General features: G+C 40.0%; 1 protein-coding gene across 11 annotated transcripts in view; it reads right to left on the bottom strand.

Annotated features, from left to right (window-relative positions):
- The window catches only part of ncam1a (neural cell adhesion molecule 1a), a 274,078-nt gene extending 262,929 nt beyond the window's left edge, over positions 1-11,149 (bottom strand). For 2 of the 11 annotated variants that reach the window (XM_074612173.1, XM_074612177.1), the window contains exon 1: positions 10,808-11,137. In XM_074612173.1, coding sequence (XP_074468274.1) covers positions 10,808-10,862 — 55 coding nt within the window. In that variant the 5' untranslated portion in view covers positions 10,863-11,137. Of the gene's footprint in view, positions 1-10,807 lie in introns of all 11 variants that reach the window. The other 9 variants (XM_074612167.1, XM_074612169.1, XM_074612168.1 and 6 more) reach the window with 9 other exon arrangements.
- Positions 11,150-18,865: the final 7,716 nt, after the last annotated feature.

Genomic DNA, 18,865 nt, shown 5'->3' with positions numbered 1-18,865 from the left:
TATTGCGGTTTGATGCCCGGCATTATAGGTGTTAAATGTATTCAAGTTCATTTTGTCTTCTGTTATGGAAAACAGCCACTCCCTCTCAGCACCTAGATAGCGTTACCCTGCAACCACCTGCTACCAACCCAACACAAAAACACCATCTATTTTCATCAGTCTGACCTCATCAGTGTTCGCATGTTCTTTCCATATAAGCAGCAGCAGCGGCAGCGGGGCTCGGGCTATATGCAGCTCCCATATTAGATTGTGGGCAGGGTTTTACCAGTTAATTAGATGATGTTTGACGTACCAGTTTGATCAAACGGTCCACAGAGTCTCTGTGCTGCATCTCCGCTGTCAAATCAGGAGCTCTTAGATGTGTCTCTGCGTTTCCTCTTGTTTCCATAGCATTACCTCGCAGCAATATACACAGAGAGAACTGAATACAGCCTTTTAAAACACATACGCCGCGTTATAATTGCTGCACCTTTGCCTTCTTTAAACATCAACAAGAAACCAAAGTGCATCATTTCCTTTTCTCCATTAAAGAAAAGAATAGTTCCCCATCAAAAACACCATTACCCAGAAACACAAACCCAATATTCTTTTATTTTAAATGAAAAATCTCACAGTTACTATTTAATGTTTTTTTTTTCTTTCCAGCTGGATTCACTAGTTGGTCTAGAGTGTGCCGTTTCTGCACACACAGCGATTTGAATGCACAGCAAGGCAGCTTAAAAAAGAACTCCACAAGTCTTGAATAAGAATGGTGAACTCAGCTTCCACATAACTTGTACTGGCCACATTTTCATTAAGATTAAATGAAACCTAGGGACAGGTTATAAAATATCAGAGACTATGCAGCTTGGGGAAAACTCTGTTGAGTTTGTGCCTCCTGAGCTTGCGAACAGTATGCAGTGGAATAAGTCATTCTGGACTTTTGCTGGCTGGGTCTGAAAACACCACGGAGCCACGGAGGATGCTCGCCTCAAGAATGTGCTCGCTGACAATTGTGCCAATTTAGAAAGTAAACAAGTCCACAGAATACTGCGCATGCTGCACATCTCGCCTTGTTCCCATCTCCCAGAAGACGCACTTTGTTTTTTTTCTCTCCCTTTTTTTTTTTGTTCTTCACACAAAGGCTGAGGCGGCGGCGTGGCACCTGAAGACGCCAGCCAATTACAGAGTCCCTGGGATGAGCTAACTACCATTGCTAGGCATTACATCATCATGGTGAGTCACTCTCTGGGATTAAGAGTCGGTAACACATGCCCCAATACACCATGGCCTTACCTCTGCATGACAGCTCAGCAAAGGTAAAGTGAGACGATGATTTGTGACTGCAGGAAGTCTGCCTTTGTGCATCAAATAAACACTGTTCATCACTGTGGCAAGAATAATCCTCGAGTTTGGTCTCGGAGCTCCAGCAGTTAAATTGTGTCAGACAACTTTAGCTCAGGTAAACTATGTAAGTGCCAAGACATCCCGGCAAGAAGTACTGAAAGGATGCCGAGCGCCAAACATACGGTATGTATGTGCTGACACAAAACGCCCACACAGCGTGAGGCCACCTACACATCCCTGCATATCAGTGGTGGCCAGCAAACAGAGAGCACACGAGTGGCGTCTCTCCAAAGCATTATTACGAGTCAACAAGCTCGTTGACTGTTTATACATTTTAATGTGAATTAGTATAATTATACTGATTATATACCAAGTGTAATGTTGAGACAGTATGAAATTATAAACAAAATAAGACACTATGTTGGATTCTCCTGTCCTAATGGGCATTATCCCAGCTTTGCGATACACATTGGCTGCAGTCCATTTGGCAAATTTTTCAAAGCGGCAAGGGCGGAAAAAAACATTTTAATGGAGTGCATGCTAGAGCCCAACAATGTGTTGACTGATACTAGCTTATCATCGATATATGGTAAATATTGATATATACGTGGGACATATTGTTGTAACAGTCAGACCAAACTAGGAATTTTGAAAACATGCAGGTGTTGGAAAAGATATCCAATATCCATTCAATTAGGATTCAGTGATGCCAAAGCACGGACATGTACCAGTCTCCTCTGTTTACCATGCAGTTGGCCTTCGCGTAGGTTTTTTTTCTTTACTTGCTGCCAATGCCGTCTATTCAGGTCGGTATAAGCAGCAGGTGCCTCTTGTGTGCTGAATTTAAATAGTGTGCATTCAACTTGGACCAGCACTTATATGCCAGTTGGGTTTTTAGAGTGCACTTTATCGCTTCTCTTTAGATCCCACATCTAATGCAAGCGGAACAACAACATGGGGATAAATGAGTGATTACCTGAGAAGCCAATCAAAGGCTATAACATTAAAAAAGTCTTGGTGAGTGATGATGATAGCATGATGGAATAAGATCCACTGAAAAGGATCAAGCAAAACAAAAAAGACATTCACTGAGAAAATGGGGAAATATCTCAAAAAAAGTGAGACACAATTACAATGAATTGTGTTGGAAGAAAAACATCACTGCGTGCATCTTAAATGAGCAACAATTATCCCTGTGGACGACAGGTGTACGAGAAAATGAGCTGCCTCTCCAGGTGGTTTTGAAAAGCAGCATTTCAGAGTAGAAAATCCTCCTCCTTGAAGACAAATAAAGCAGGTGTGATATCAGCTAGGCTGCTGAAATCCTGGAACAAACCGCCTCAGACCGTCTTACACTTTTACTTCAATGAGTCCCTAAGCTGCAGCGCTAGTGAAGTAGCCAAAAACAATACATAACTGGCACTCCCCATCTCAGTAGAAGAACTAAAAACAACATGGAAGAGCTGGGGTGACAATAACATCACCCAGTAAAGAAGCACAAATAAAATCACATATCACGTCTATACAGGTGGCGACTTAAGTTTCATATTTCATGCAGTCCTGCTTAATAATATACACAATATTACCATGAGTCATATCAGTTTACTTCTTTTCCAGCTACAGGTACTACAGTGCAATGAAATTAAGCATATCTACTTGTGGGGAAAAGGGAAAACAATCTTATTGTTAAGGTGATATTGGGCTTATTGTTTTCAGCGGGCTAAACAACTACAGTAAAGAACAGACATGTGTGTTTATAGCTGAAGTGTTCACATGTGGAGTTGGTGCATGTAAGTCCACGCTATAATTGTGGGCATACCTCGTCATGGGCCAAAATGCTTGTCAAAAGGGACTCTGGTGGTTAACGCTACAGGAAAAGTCAGGGCATCACAAGAATCATTGACTTCACGCGTCGGTATGGCACGACGCCTGTAGCACACACGGGACGTGCAGTACAGACAGAAGAAGCGAAGGTAGAGTAGGACGGGTCAAACCAGGGATTGTGTGAAGATTACATGGTTGTTTTGATGCGTGTAATACACAGCTAGTATGTGATGCCCTTCAGTCTTGTTATAGTATATTGCATTTAACGCAAATTACGACAGTCTGTCACACAAAACCTGCAAGACTTAGCCACATATCAGTTTACATTTTACGCTTAGCTTTTGCAGGAGATAACCACATGCATGCTTATGTGTTGAAGCATCAGCATCAAACATCTACCAGGCAGGAGGACACGATGATATTGCTGTCTTGTTTCATCACTCAAAGGCTCAGTTGAACAAAGGCACAATCAAGCAAAACCTCCTACTTTCTGCACTTGTGACTCATGAAAGAAAGATTGCCGGTAACTCATCATTAGGAATGCAAATCATTCCGTGCTGTCGTGCATACAGTATGGGTGATCCCTGATAAAGGTTACTGCAGCTGAAGTAGTTGTTTTTATATTAAGGTGTCATCTATCTAAGCACGTCTACATCTGTGGGTGAACTGCTCAGTAATGGAATGTAAAAGCAGTACTTCTCTCACTGGAGTATTAACACAAGACAACTCCGAAGTGTGTTTGACTTTCAGACAGAAATACCATCTGTTCACCAGTGCCAGTCCTGGGGGAAGTAAGTTAGAAGAGTGACAGACTATAAATAACACTGGGCCCCATGCTAACAATAAAGAAAACTGGAACATCGATACAAACACTATCTATTCCAAATAAAAATCAGTGCTTGTAGTTCTCCAGGCGGTTCAAGGAGGACAGGGACATCATGCTGGGATTCCGTTACGCAGTAAAGTAGTCCGTCGTCACCTTGGGCATCCTCGCCAGACTTGGCAGCCTCACTAAAACGGAGCTCGGAGGAAAAGAAAAATGCAATGCTGCATGCCAAAGCAGCACGTGTGCTGATGTAAAGGACCTGGTGAGGTTATAGGATAAAGGAGTCTGCTGAAGATGCGGAGTGCCACAGCAGACAACACGCCCGTCCACCGTCACCTTTCATATTCTCCATGAGCAGCGTGGCTATTAGCCTAAAGGCAGCAGCAGCTTCAAAGACTGTTTTGAATCAGAACCACTCCCGGAGATGTTTTACCTGGCTGAATGTTCACATCAAGCACAGTTTCTCTGAATCCATTAGAAGCTGATAGCAGTTCGCCTTGGTGAGCTGCCCAAGTCTTCTTTGAAGAGAAATAGAGTTATTTAGTATAAGAGCCAAGTTCAGTTCAACCAGGGGAAGCCACCAGAACACGGAAAGTCGGAGAAACTTTCACTTTCAGTAAGTTTCTACATGTTTTGTAAATGTGAACGAACAGACCTGCAGATAATGTGCAGACCGCAAGCTCATCTTCAATTACAAAGACTCAACTCTGAAGTCAAACTGGTTTTGATCATGACAGGTCACTAAGTTAATCAAACTCTGACCAAAAATGACTTTCATAAATGAGCCCTGGTTTGCATTTAATTGGGTCTTGTGATCCTTAATCAGAGCTTAACAGTAATGGTTTCCAGGTTGCCATTGGCAACCATTTTGAGAATTTGCAACCAATCCTTGGCCTTTGGTTTCCATCAGTGGGAACCACTTTTTAACACATAAAAAATAAGGGACAGCAAAACTTGCATCCCTGAAGTTTCATCTCTGACAGTAGAGATGATGGACAAGCTGTTGTTTGTGTCACTTGAGAGACCCACAATCTAAGACAACGCTGACGGGCCAATGGATCTGTGGTGGGAATCAGCGACCTGCTGGTTTCATTTCAGAGGGATCTGTGAACAACAGCTGCACTACTGGTATTTTGTAAACCAGGAATTGAGGGCATTAACTGAAACCACTAAAGATTAAGATTCTGTGAAGTGTAAGATAAGTGTCTGAAAGACAGTTAAGTTTGTCAGGATCGCCAGCAATCCCACGGGTCTCAGAGGGTTAAGCTGACGTATAGTATAGTATAGTATAGTATAGTATAGTATAGTATAGTATCTTAATTACTCAAAATATAAGGTGACTAAAAAACATTCTGCAATCAAAAGCTGATGCCTGGTGGTTAAAAGTTTGTGTTGAGCCCTGTAAATGATCAAATATGTTTTTAACAGTAGAGTTACTTAATATGATTGACAGAGTTTCTCTTCAGGTTATATAATCTGGCTGATTGCATAACATTATTTTCAGATGGGACATTAGCAACTAGCTTGGTAGTTGTCGAGTATAAATGGCTGAGTAACTTGTAAGCACATCATAGAAATGGATCATTTTGGAATTATGTTTAACACTATGTAGACCGCCCATACAGGCCGGAACTGTATCTTAAAATGTTGTACACAACGCTGCGTTGGGGAGGCAGCTGGTGGGAAATACTTTGCAGTTGTTGCATGTACTGAAAATGATTCAGTTTTACTTTAATTGACTTTAATGTTCAGGGAACATGAGCATAATGCAAACCATCAAAGAGTGTGTTGGTTACCAATAGTGCAGCTACATACACACTGCATATGCTGTATTGAGTTTTGCAAAGTAATGCCGTGCTGATGGAGGGAAAAAAAGGGTTGGGGGGTCGAGGGAGGGGGGGCAGCCCCCATTCTGCATAACAAGCCCATCTCCTTCTGTTTTTTTTTTTCTCTCTCTCTTTTTCCCCACATTCAATTCTCTATAGGACGCCTTCATCGCTCACACAATGCAAATCACTGGTCTCTATTCATTCACTGATTAATATGCAAAGACAGCCCATCCTCATCTAACAGTCAGCAGAGAAGAAATATAACAGCCAGCCGAGTCATTTTGAACTCATCTGTTTGGAACTGTCTGCACTTTTTGATGTAGCATAAAGAAGCACTGTGAGATGACATGGATTTATGGATACTGTATCAAGATCCACTGCTGTATGTTTCATTATCTTGTGTTAATTTGTATGACCTTTATATGATGTTGTATCTTCAAACAACCACTAATGACATTAAGACTAGTGTATATTCATTACTCTCTGTGCTCCTCTGTTCATTTTTGTTATAATTTACACATAAAACTGTAACAGATTATGGGATTATAACCAAAAACATTCATAAAATGTCATAGTTTTAAACAACACACGTGACAATGAGTAGAATAATAAGAAAAAGTATATGGAAAAAGAGAGTAATGAAGGGTACAGCGCTCACATCTGGCAAATCAACTAAACTTGCAATTATGAGTCAATGAGAAGTCACTTGTGAGGCTGTTCTCTGCTTGTATAATAACTGTACAGTAGTAGTATATGCCATATATGGCTGAGTATGAGCAGAGTCCAAAGGGGGTACAGCTGTAATGCGAGCAGCGTCTGCACTGATGAGAATTTGATCAACATAAGCTGTAATAAATTGGTACAAAATGTGTATATGTCACTTTGAAGGCAGCGTGGATCTAGTTGCAGCTACAGAGCACAGTTCTGAAAGACCCAGAATCGAGTTTTATTCAGGGAGCAGACTAAAAACGCCTTATAATTTTCCCTTGTTTGGCTGCTTTTTCCAGTTCCCCTAAGTCAAAAATAGCCTGTATTATTTTCATAGTGGCTTTGAACTCACCACAGCAGTTAAAGTCCCATATGTTTGCCATTTAGGAATTGTGTATTTTTTCTCTCCCTCTAAATGTTAAGTTAACTTGTTTTTTTTTCTTTTTCTTTTTGGGAGTTCAGCTCTATGCTTGATGCACAAAAACATTGTTTTACTGTAGATCTAGAGGATCACGAAATGAACTTCACAGCTCACCTCACATTGTCTTTAGATTCCAAAGCACATGGACATGCTTTGTTCTTGAACTCAGTATCTGGAGTTTCATAAAACTGTAGAAATGGACTGGCAGGTGCAGTAACTGGACGTTCAGACCGAAAGAAGCATTTGAAAAACACAAAGGAGGGCTGCATTGGTGGGGGCTTGTTGTTTCAGTTACCGATGTGAATGCAGAAATACAATTGAGGAAGTCCAGTTTGAGTAATAGATGCGTGACTTTGAAAGTCTGTCAGACACCAAAATACTGCACAGTTCTCTATATAGGCTGATCGCTTCTATTTACGAAAAGTAATGCCACATAATGTGTATCTAACCCACAGTAATCACGAGTCAGGACGTGCAGGGGTATGGCTAAGGAAGTCAGGTGATGTAGAATAAAGAGCGACAAACTCCGCGAAGGGAGGGGGTCGCGGTGGATAGATGGGTCAAACAAACAGGACTTTCTTCCAGGAGAAAAGCTTTTTTTATTTAGGTAACAAATGTACATATTTTAACCCAAACTATGATCTTTTCCTAAACCTAACCAAGTAGATCTGTTGCCTAAACAACAGGTTGTGCACTGCAGGCGCACTTATCGCTCGTGTTGCTGGACATTCGTAGGAGAACGCATGGATAATGAGCGCTAACTTTTTGTAAGATATCATAAGAGCTGTTGTATGAGGATGCGATGCTTTATAATACCATGAGGAAGGATTTTTACAACTCTGGAAAGTTCTCAAGATGAAAACATTTGTATCCTCCATCTTGACATCTGGATGAACCTCTCAACGCCAAGCAACAACAAATCACAAACTCAGGCCGGAAATCTAAAATCACATTCAGGCATTAGCAGTCGCAAGGTATGCCACCTCTCTGCAAACCTTCAAACGACAACTTCACATCCCTCAAGGGAGGCATTCTCATTTTCACTCCAGAATAGGTGTGACAAATAGTTTTGCCTCTCTCATTAGCCCCCATCACCTTACACTCTTTCAGGTTGCAGAACGATGACCATGGATATGGTAGATCACTCCAATAACACAAGGTCAGAACTGGTAATACGCACCAGACTCAATCCATCTGGCTGCAGACAGACCAAGACAAGAAAGGCCACTGTCTGTCTCCACTTCTAAAATCATACTCTTATTTAATCTGCCCATTATTCAATCATCTTTTCTTTTTTTTGAAAGGTGGTGTGGCTTCCCATCCTAATGTTTGTGACTAGACTCGAAATTTAATTATCATTGAACTGGAACAGGAACTGGAAATCAATAAATGTAATTAAATTGCTCAGCCTTCACACTGTGTGATACTGTCATTACCCTTTTAATAAACCCCGGGCCTATCAAATAATGTGATCAATTTCTTTGAATTTCTTCCCCCTATTGCAAAAGAGCAGAGCTGAGGCACAGTTGTCTAATTATCTCCCTCTTGGTTTCTTTCACTCTCCCTGCCATGTGAGGTGCAGTGAATTGCGGGGGCGGCAGAATATTTCGGCAGGATCATGAATCATATGGAAAAAAGAAAAAAAATTAACATCCCAAGTGTTGTTGGTACCACACCGCCCTCCGCACAACTAACAGAGACAGGTTGATACATGTTTGGTTGTGAACGCTGGAAAAAAAACTGTTAAAAATACCTCAGAAATATTCTGTAAAACTAAATAAAGCCTGTGTTTAATCAACGTGTACTCGGGTTCATATATAGTTCAGTTGTGTGTATGCAAATATTGTCGAGTCACAGATCTGCAAGTTGGCACGCATTACGCCCACATAACCATGACCTGACAATATTGGCCCATTTTATCTTATCACAAATATACAATAGTTTGTCCACCAGAGGGTACTAACAAGATTACTTCTAAACTTTAAAATGTCAAGCTCAGTAGGCTACATATCTTGGTCAATAACAGATGGGCCCTTGGTCTATCCATCCATCCATCATATAATGAATATAGATCCATTTTGTTCAAATGGGCTATTTGATATCAGCATCAAAATGCCAGTATGGGTTAGGGGATTTTCTTTCTGACAAAAGTTAAAGCAAAAATAGGAAATGAATAAAGAAAACAGTAGACCTTTAGAATATGGGGGTTAGAGTTGTGACATCTAAACCTGAGGTTATAATAATAATCCTTGTATATTCTAATTGGGACATTGTCTAATAAATGAAAATATTATGAAATCAAACTATTCTTCCTCTCTCCAAGGACCCCTGGGGGTCCTCAAACTCCACTTGGAGCACATAGTTGCAATGTATAGAAAGAGGGGCAGATGTAATGAGGGCAGGAGGATGTGAGGAGCTGGAGAGGAGGTGGGGGGGCGAGGGGGTTTAGGGGGAAAACCTCCCGCCCTATATATCCATGGGAGCTCTGGGATTGGATTCTATTGTATACATTGAATGACTATTCAGTCCTCCTCAATGGATGACGAATTTCCTCCCAACCAACCAACCAAATTAAAAAAAAAAAAACTACCATCAAATCAGTCCCCTGTCACAACGTCATTTTGCGCCTAAAAACGCACTGCGCTATTAGAAGTTGGTATAACTCCACTGTCCTGTTTAAAGAAACAATAGGTTATGTGACATTAAAGGAGGTCAACGGCTGTTTAACCTCTAACACGATCACACTGGTGTTAAATTCTAGAATCCCACATTGACACATCCGCGCAGAATTCTGTTTTTGTGCCAAATCCGATGAGTCGGAATGGAATGGAATGGAATGGAATGGTGGTGGTCGCATTCTAATCCGTCCAACCAATATAGAGTTTATTATAAGGGAACAAAATTCAAATTAGATCTTGATAAAAAAAAATGTCCCTAAAGCCATTTTTTCTATATAAACGACTATTTTTCTCACACACTATATGAACATTTGTTAACGTTAATATGATCATTCGTATAGCTGGATGCATGTTTGATTTCTGAAAGCATTATTTCCTCTCTATGGGCAGAAGTTCTTGTGATATTCTCCAATGTCCCTGAAGCTGTTTTTTTTAGCGGACAGAAACAAAGCATCCCCCACCGACCCTCCGGACGAGCTGCATCCTTCAGTGCGTCACGGCCGGCTGACCCAGCAGAAGTGGACTTCATGATGAACACATGTGCAGTTTAGTTGACGTTATTAAGATGTTTACAGCGAGAAGACGGTGGCTCACAAGCAGCCACAGAGAGTATAGAGGCAAAAATATGCTGCTGGCATGAGAGGGACCACAAAGCGTCCCTGCATCACCACCACCAGTCCTCTAATCTCAGCCAGCATCCACTAACCTTTCCGAACTCGGAACACGCGTAAAAACGCAGCACGTGTGCATCATTTTCCTCCAAATTAAGCAAACCATATTGTGCCATAACTCTGGATAGTAAACCAACCGGACCTGAGGTGACATACTCCTCTGTATTGCGCGGAGATATTCAAAAATGCGCCTCCTGATACGAAAACTATACAGCATGCAAACTAGATGAAAAAGGCGCAGTATTCGGCTCAAAACAGAGACAAACATTCGCACTTCTTCTTATGAGAAACTTTTGCTTCCATGGTGGTGATTTGTGCAGAGAGAGAGCACCAGCAGCATCTCTCTAACCTATAACGCCACTAGCTCCGGAGTCAGAGACAGAGGATGCTGCTGCTCCAGATCCAGAATCAACACCAGCTCCTCGGCCTGCCTGCATTCCACACTAGTCTCCTTTGGACCACACATCCTTAGAATAAACCCTCATAATGAATAATAATAATAAATAACTCATCTAGCATCTTACCTGCGCAGCCAATGAAGAAAAGCAATCCCCAGATGAGGTCCCTTATTTGAAGCATTGTAATGTGTCACAGATATTTCTCCTTGAAGAGCAGAACGCACTTTAAAACAGCGAGGTGTCTCTACTAGAGAGGTAGAGGAGAGGAGATATCAGAGCCTTTTCCAGCAGGGACAACAAACTGCTACCGGACGGATTTTTGGTCCTTGTCGCTACCCGTGTTCACGGCACAATGAGTGACAAGCAGCAGCAACCGAAGCACGCACTCACACACACACACACACACACATGCACTCAATAGATACCAACACGAATTACTCCGCCCGGTAGGCAATAACCCCCCCTCCACACACACACACACACAGAGAGAGAGAGACACACACACACTCACAGAGGAGGCGGGCTGAGGTGAATGCAGTAACAAAGTAGTGCCAGTGTGTGTAGACAGCAGATGGTCACCAGAGGCTCTAATTCGGATTACTGAGCTTAAAAAGCAGCTAACTGAGGTTCAGAAAACACATGGAGCAACATCATTATTCCAAACTGAGGACTAATTAAAAGTGTGGTTCAGATTAAAAAAAAAAAAAAACAACAACATGCTAGTAGGCTATATAAATAAATTATTAAAGGTGTTATTGTTAAAAAAAAATATATGTAGAAAAATATTTAAAATAATACATCCGAAGAGCTTGTAGAATGGTGCTGAATAAAAGCATGGCTTTATTTAAAAAAAAATATTGTTATTATGAATTATGAATGAATGAATGAATGAAAGACTTTATTTCGTAAAAATAAATAAAAACAGATACAAAATAATAACAAACAAAACAAGAGTAATAGTGTCCGAAAAGGAGTAGTTAGAAGTAAAACTTATATTCCCCTACCCCTTCCTCACTTCTCCTCTAATAACTCATATATCATAGAATGATAATATAATATAATATATAAACTATCCCACTGAATAAATTAATTAATCATTTTAAAAAATGTTGACGGGTCCAAAATTAATGTTTTGTTTTCCTCTGTGGAAGATATCTGATGTTTGGTTCCCACTTCTAACAAGGATGGTGAGCCAAAACTATAACAATGTTAATACAAATATGTACCTGAAATAACCATTTGTGTCTGATGTGGTTTTTCCACAAGTTCAATTACGTTGTTAAAAATATAAAAACTTCACCTTCAACTTACTAATTTTCATTTCAAAACTTTAACTGAACATAAGCTTCCCCTACTTTACTGAAAGTCAATTTTCTCAGTCAGTGTACCCTGGAGACTTCCTGTTTACACATCTGACTTGTGTTAGTTGCATACTGGACCATGATTCATCCATCCCAGGAGGATGTGAATGCAACATTAGACTCAGATTTAAGGTGAGCACAGAGACATTTTCCCCGTTCAGCAGATGAATTTGAAAGCAGCCTTCCCAAACTCAACACGTATACATCATTCTGCACAGTAAACGTCAACACATCCAACTGAAGTAACAATAAGCAAAAACACATTTTTGAGTGGAGGGGGACCACCTAACTGAGGTTCAGAAACACATGGAGCCACATCATTATTCTTAACTGAGGACTAATTAAAAGTGTGGTTCAGATTTAAAAAAAACAAACAAAAAAAAACATGCTTGGAGGCTGTAAATAAATTATTAAAGGTGTTATTGATAAAAAAAAAAAATTATGTAGAAAAATATTTAAAATAATAAATCCACAGAACTTGTATAATGGTACTGAATAAAAGTATAGATTTTCCTAAAAAATATATCATTTAATTTTTAAATTAATTTATCATTAAATTTTATTAATCATTTTAAAGGGCTGCACAGTGGTGCAGTGGTTAGCACTGGCTCCTCACAGCTAGACGGTCACAGGTTGGAATCTGGCTTGGGCCCTTCTGTGTGAAGTGTGCCTGTTCTCCCTGTTAGCGTGGGTTTTCTTCGGGTACTCCGGTTTCCTCCCACAGTCCAAAGACATGCAGGTTAGGTTAATTGATGACTCTAAATTGCCCGTAGGTGTGAATGTGAGTTTGAATGGTTGTCTGTGTCTATGTGTCAGCCCTGCAATGGACTGGCAACCTGTCCAGGGTGTACCCCGCCTTCGCCCAATGTCAGCTGGGATCAGCTCCAGCCCCTCCATGACCCCTAACGGGATAAGCGGTTGCGGATGGATAATCATTTTAAAAAATGTCGACGGGTCCAAAATGAATGTTTACCTCTGTGGAAGATATCGGATTTTTGGTTCCCACTTCTAACAAGGCTTGCGAGCCAACAGTATAACAATGTTAGTATCGCATGGTAGCTCTGTGTCGTCTGCGATCAAGTTGCCAGTTAGTGTGGAAAAAAAAACAGTCTGAGTTTGACGCTATAAGTGCCTGGCAATGACTTGTTGTGAAGTGAATGCAATGGAACAGGGGGAAGGAGAATGTGACACCTAGTGGCTAAATGTTATCAATAGCACCTTTAAAATGATAAATATGATTAAATATGGTGTTATCTCTGACACTACCAAACCAGCATTCAAATTCAAAGTTATTTTATTTACAAATCACACCACTAGTGTTAGCAGCTAAAAGTACTTCAGTGGCCCACACTCCTCTGGGGATGTGAGGGGGGCCACTTGATTTGACTAACTGAGACCGATCAAGCCTCACATTAGCTGCACCTCAACTTTGTGATACCACTTCACAGCCAGTATGGTGAGGTGGCTGTAATAAACGTTCTATCATCTGCTGCATGCCGTCCCATCTGCTTAGAACACAGTATAGCTATCTAAGGAATTCAAAGCATGTACGGCATCATCACTCTTTTACAGTATCAGCATTGATATATAATGGATATAGACTAATGTTACTCAGGGCAACAGGAACATATTGCTGACATAATTAGGAATGCAATAATAACCGTAACCTATTTTTTCAGTTAGAGTACAACTGTATTGTATAATTACACTGGGTCTCCAATTAATGATAGTTTATAATCTACTGTAATTTACCACATCCTTCTAGTCATTTTTTTGCAAGTCTCAAGTCACCGTGTGTGCAACTCAAGTCCGACTTGAGTCCAAGTCCACATCCCTCCTCTCTTTAAACATACATGCTGCATGTGACAGCTGTATAAATATAGACGTTTAGCTCTTAAAAGTGTTCCGCAGTATCATCAAATATGTCAGTGGCACCACAAGCCTAGCCTCCAATTAAAAAGCAATGTACGCTGATGTTAAAGTTACCGGCTGGAGCAGTCAACCTGAGGTAAGTACCCCTAGTGTTAGCAGCTAACAGTACTTCAGTGGACAACGCTCCTCTCGGGATGTGAGGGGGCCACTCCATTTGACTAACTGAGACCGATCAAGCCTCACATTAGCTGCACCTCAACTTTGTGATACCACTTCACGGCCAGTATGGTGAGGTGGAATAGTTACATCGACCCAACTCTTTAAACATACACGCTCACAAGTCTTTTTTATGCAAGTCTAAGTCAAGTCCCAAGTCTCAAATCCCTTATATGGTTGTATAAATTCTATCAGCTGCTGCATACCATTCGGTCAGCTTAGAACCACTCCTCAAAAAGAACAATCTGGACTCATCAGTAGTAAATAATTACAGACCGATATCAAATCTTCCATTCTTGTCCAAAATAATTGAAAAAACAGTTTTTCAAAAATTAAATAGCTTTCTGGCACTAAACAACTCTTTTGATGTCTTCCAGTCAGGTTTTCGACGAAACCACAGCACTGAGACTGCTCTTGTTAAGGTCTTCAATGACATCCGATTGAACACAGACAGTGGTAGAACTACGGTTTTAGTTTTACTGGATCTCAGTGCTGCATTCGACACGGTTGACCATAATATATTACTAGACCGACTGGAAAACTGGGTGGGTATTTCTGGCATAGCACTCAGCTGGTTTAAATCCTACCTAAAAGACAGGGACTTCTTTGTGTCTATAGGTAATTGTAAATCTGAGCTGAACAAAATCACATGCGGAGTTCCCCAAGGCTCCATCTTGGGGCCTCTTTTGTTTAACATCTACATGCTCCCACTGGGTCAGATTTTTGAGAACAACAAAATAAATTACCATAACTATGCAGACGACACACAAATTTACATAACTCTATCACCAGGAGACTACAGTCCAATACAAGCACTGAGTGAGTGCATTGAACAAGTCAATAATTGGATGTGCCAGAATTTTCTTCAGCTGAACAAAGACAAAACTGAGGTCGTAGTTTTTGGAGCCAAAAAAGAAAGATTAAAGGTTAGTGCTCACCTACAATCTGTGATGTTAAAAAGCTCAGACCAAGCCAGAAACCTTGGTGTAGTCATGGACTCAGACCTGAGCTTTAACAGCCATATTAAGACAATTACAAAGACAGCCTTCTATCACCTGAAGAATATAAGAAGAATTAGAGGACTGATGTCTCAGCAGGATTTGGAAAAACTAGTCCATGCATTTATCTTCAGCCGACTTGACTACTGTAACGGCGTCTTTACTGGTCTTCCTAAAAAATCGATCAGACAGCTGCAGCTGATTCAGAACGCTGCTGCTAGAGTCCTCACTAAGACCAAGAAAGTGGATCACATCAGTCCAGTTCTGAAGTCTCTACACTGGCTGCCTGTCTCTCAGAGAATTGATTTCAAAATACTGCTGCTGGTTTACAAAGCACTAAATGGTTTAGGGCCAAAATACATTTCTGATCTTCTGCTGTGTTATGAACCATCCAGACCTCTCAGGTCATCTGGATCAGGTCTGCTTAGTGTCCCCGGAGTCAGAACTAAACATGCAGAAGCAGCATTCAGTTTTTATGCACCAAATATCTGGAACAAGCTCCCAGAACCCTGCAGGACCGCTCCAACTCTCACTTCTTTTAAAACAAAGCTTAAAACTTTCCTGTTTGCGGGTGCCTTTTATTAAACCAGATAATGATCTGACACTGCACTATAACTTTTACTCTTTTGAGTTTTATGCAATTTTAGTTTCTATCCTAGCTTTTATTTTTAGCTTGTTTTTATTTTCTAATTTTTAATGTTTTAATGTTTTTATGTTTTTATAACTGTTTTAATTATTTCTTAATGTTCTTTTGCATTTTGTCGCAATGTTCTTGAATGTTTCTGTAAAGCACTTTGAATTGCCCTGTTGTTGAAATGTGCTATACAAATAAAGCTGCCTTGCCTTGCCTTGCCTTAGAACACGGCATAGCTGCATATAAGGAATTCAAGGCATGTACTGCATCATCACTCCTTTATCTATCAGCATTGATTAGTTGTTTGGTATATGATCACTTTAACCAGGTTATTGCAATGCAATATGAAAAAAAAACACACAAAGAAAGCTTTCCTTTAAAGTACATAACTGTATTTTGCTCCTAAAAATGTATATAGACTAATATTACTCAGGGTAAAGGGAAAATATTGCTGATATTATTAAGCATGCAATAATAACCATAAACTATTTTTCATTTAGAGTACAACTGTATTGTATAATTACACTGGGTCTCTAACTAATGACAGTTTATAACCTACTGTAATTTACCACATCCCTCTAGTCACTGTGTGTGCAACTCAAGTGGGACTTGAGTCCAAGTCCCCATCTCTGCTCTGTAAACACACTGCATGTGACAGTTGTATAAATATAGACTTTAGCTCTTTTGCTACACTAAATAGAAACAGATATTTATGTTTTCCTACCTGGGTCGCTGCTATGAAAACTCCAACCCACTATTATCACCTACTTAAAGTAAGGCTAGAGTCACATTTCCATACATGTATATGTCATGTGAAAGGTTAAGACACACATGTGCATGCTGTTTTCCAGTAGTAGCCATCCGTCCAGGTACCCTGGGTATGTGCTCCCCCGCCCTGCACACCTGTGGCTCGTTCCCTCATCAGCCCTCCCTGCTGCCTGCCTCACCATCTGCTCATCATTAACTCCTCATCAGAGCTGCTACTGTACTGGAGGCACAAAGCTATTGTTTAGATTTAACTGCTGGGTAAAGTGACATGCTCTTTTCAAACGTAATCTGTTCTATATTCAGAAACTAGTAGTAGTTTGATTGATTATTGATATTGGAGGTAGATAGATAGGGAGGAGGTGAAATTTTAAATTCTATTTTATAGTATTCTAGCACTTTATAGCAGGGTTAAACAAATCTACAACGTGTTAATTTGTGTGTAAATCACAGACACATCGCCTAACTGATATTTGTGATGATCAAAATTCAGAGTAGCAATTAGCAGCTGATGAAACAGTTCAAATATAAACGGTTTCCGTGACAACCACTGAAGTATAGGAAGCTCAATCAGGCACATTTCAGTAATCAAATAAACTGAGACAAACGTCCTATTCTGTCATTTACAAAAAGGAAATGAGAAATTATTATACAGACCGTGGTGCATGGTGTTTATTTTAATTTGTTTTTGGTGTTCAGCTACACCTGCTGTTTTAAAAAGAGCTAACTTACTGTAGCTAATTCAACGTAGCAAGCAGCTAAAGTTAAACTGAGAACATTGCTTGAACTTGACTGAGTTTAAACCATGTCTTCTGTTTAGTTCATGGATGTAAATTTGTTTCAAGTGTTAATCCCTAGATACAAATCCCTTTACCGCATTTTAAAGTTAAGTTCCTGCTAAAGTTTTTCAGAGGAGGCTGTACTTTGAAGTGATACTCTATCTAAAATATATCGTCAAACACTACCCCTTCTTGAAGGCTTGAAAGGTGACTGTAATTGTGTTTGTAGATAGCTCTTTTATGGAGGGTTTTACATAGTCGGCTTAATCTACTTTATCTACAATGGACTCCAGTTTTCCCCCAAAAAACGTCAAAACATTCATAAAAACCTCTCAACCAACTCCTGCAGCATAATCCTGTCCTACTCCTGTATCTACCAACTCCTGAGAAAAAAACATATCTGTGTCTTTAGCTAAATGCTAGTAGCTAACTTTGTCTGTCTGCTGTTTGGTGCCCATGACCAGATAGTGTGCAGTGAGTTTATCAGAGCTTCTTTTGCTGAAAACAGCCATCTGCTGCAGGAAACAGGGTTATATTGTAGGTTAATACAAGAAACGTTTTAAAGGAAGCAGTTAAAAATTCCATCCAGGCAGGTTGAAAGGTCCCATATCATGCTCATTTTCAGGTTCATACTTGTATTTTGTGTTTCTAATAGAACAAGTTTACATGCTGCAATTTAAAAAAAAAAATCTTTATTTTCCTCATACTGTCTGCCTGAATATACCTGTATTTACCCTCTGTCTGAAACGCTCCGTTTTAGTGCATTTCAATGGAATTGCAACGGAATTGCGTTGCTAGGCAACAGTTTGGGTCCATGTTTACTTCCTGTCAGCTGATGTTATTTACATTCACTAAAACAGGAAATAAACTTGGGATACATTTAGAATGTTTACGTTTAAAACCGTGCAATGGTCTAAATATTGTATATTTGTGACATCACAAATGGACAGAAATCCTAACAGCTTGTGAATACGAGTTGTGTGTATTTCTCCGTATATTGAGCGTTTTGATAGTTTAACAGTATTTATATAGCACTTAAACCTGCTTTATAATGTAAAAGACACAACAATCTCACTTTTTACAATATGGGACCTTTAAAGGAAGCAGTTAAAAATTCTATCCAGGCAGGTTTAAAACAAAAATATGTACCCGAAATAACCATTTGTGTCTGATGTGGTTTTTCCACAAGTTCAATTACGTTGTTAAACATATCAAAACTTCACCTTCAATTTACTTATTTTCATTTCAAAACTTTAACTGAACATAAGATGCCCCTACTTTACTGAAAGTAAATTTTCTCAGTCAGTGTACCCTGGAGACTTCCTGTTTACACATCAGACTTGTGTTAGTTGCATACCGGACCATGATTCATCCATCCCAGGAGGATGTGAATGCAACATTAGACCCAGATTTAAGGTGAGCACAGAGACATTTTCCCCCTTCAGCAGATGAATTTGAAAGCAGCCGCCTCAAACTCAACACGTATACATCATTCTGCACAGTAAACGTCAAAACATCCAAGTAAAGTAACAATAAGCAGAAACACATTTTTGAGTGGA

The sequence above is a fragment of the Sebastes fasciatus genome, chromosome 16, assembly GCF_043250625.1.
Source record: "Sebastes fasciatus isolate fSebFas1 chromosome 16, fSebFas1.pri, whole genome shotgun sequence".
In the NCBI taxonomy this organism is placed as follows: Eukaryota; Metazoa; Chordata; class Actinopteri; order Perciformes; family Sebastidae; genus Sebastes; species Sebastes fasciatus.
This window is presented reverse-complemented; position numbering and strand designations above follow the sequence as displayed.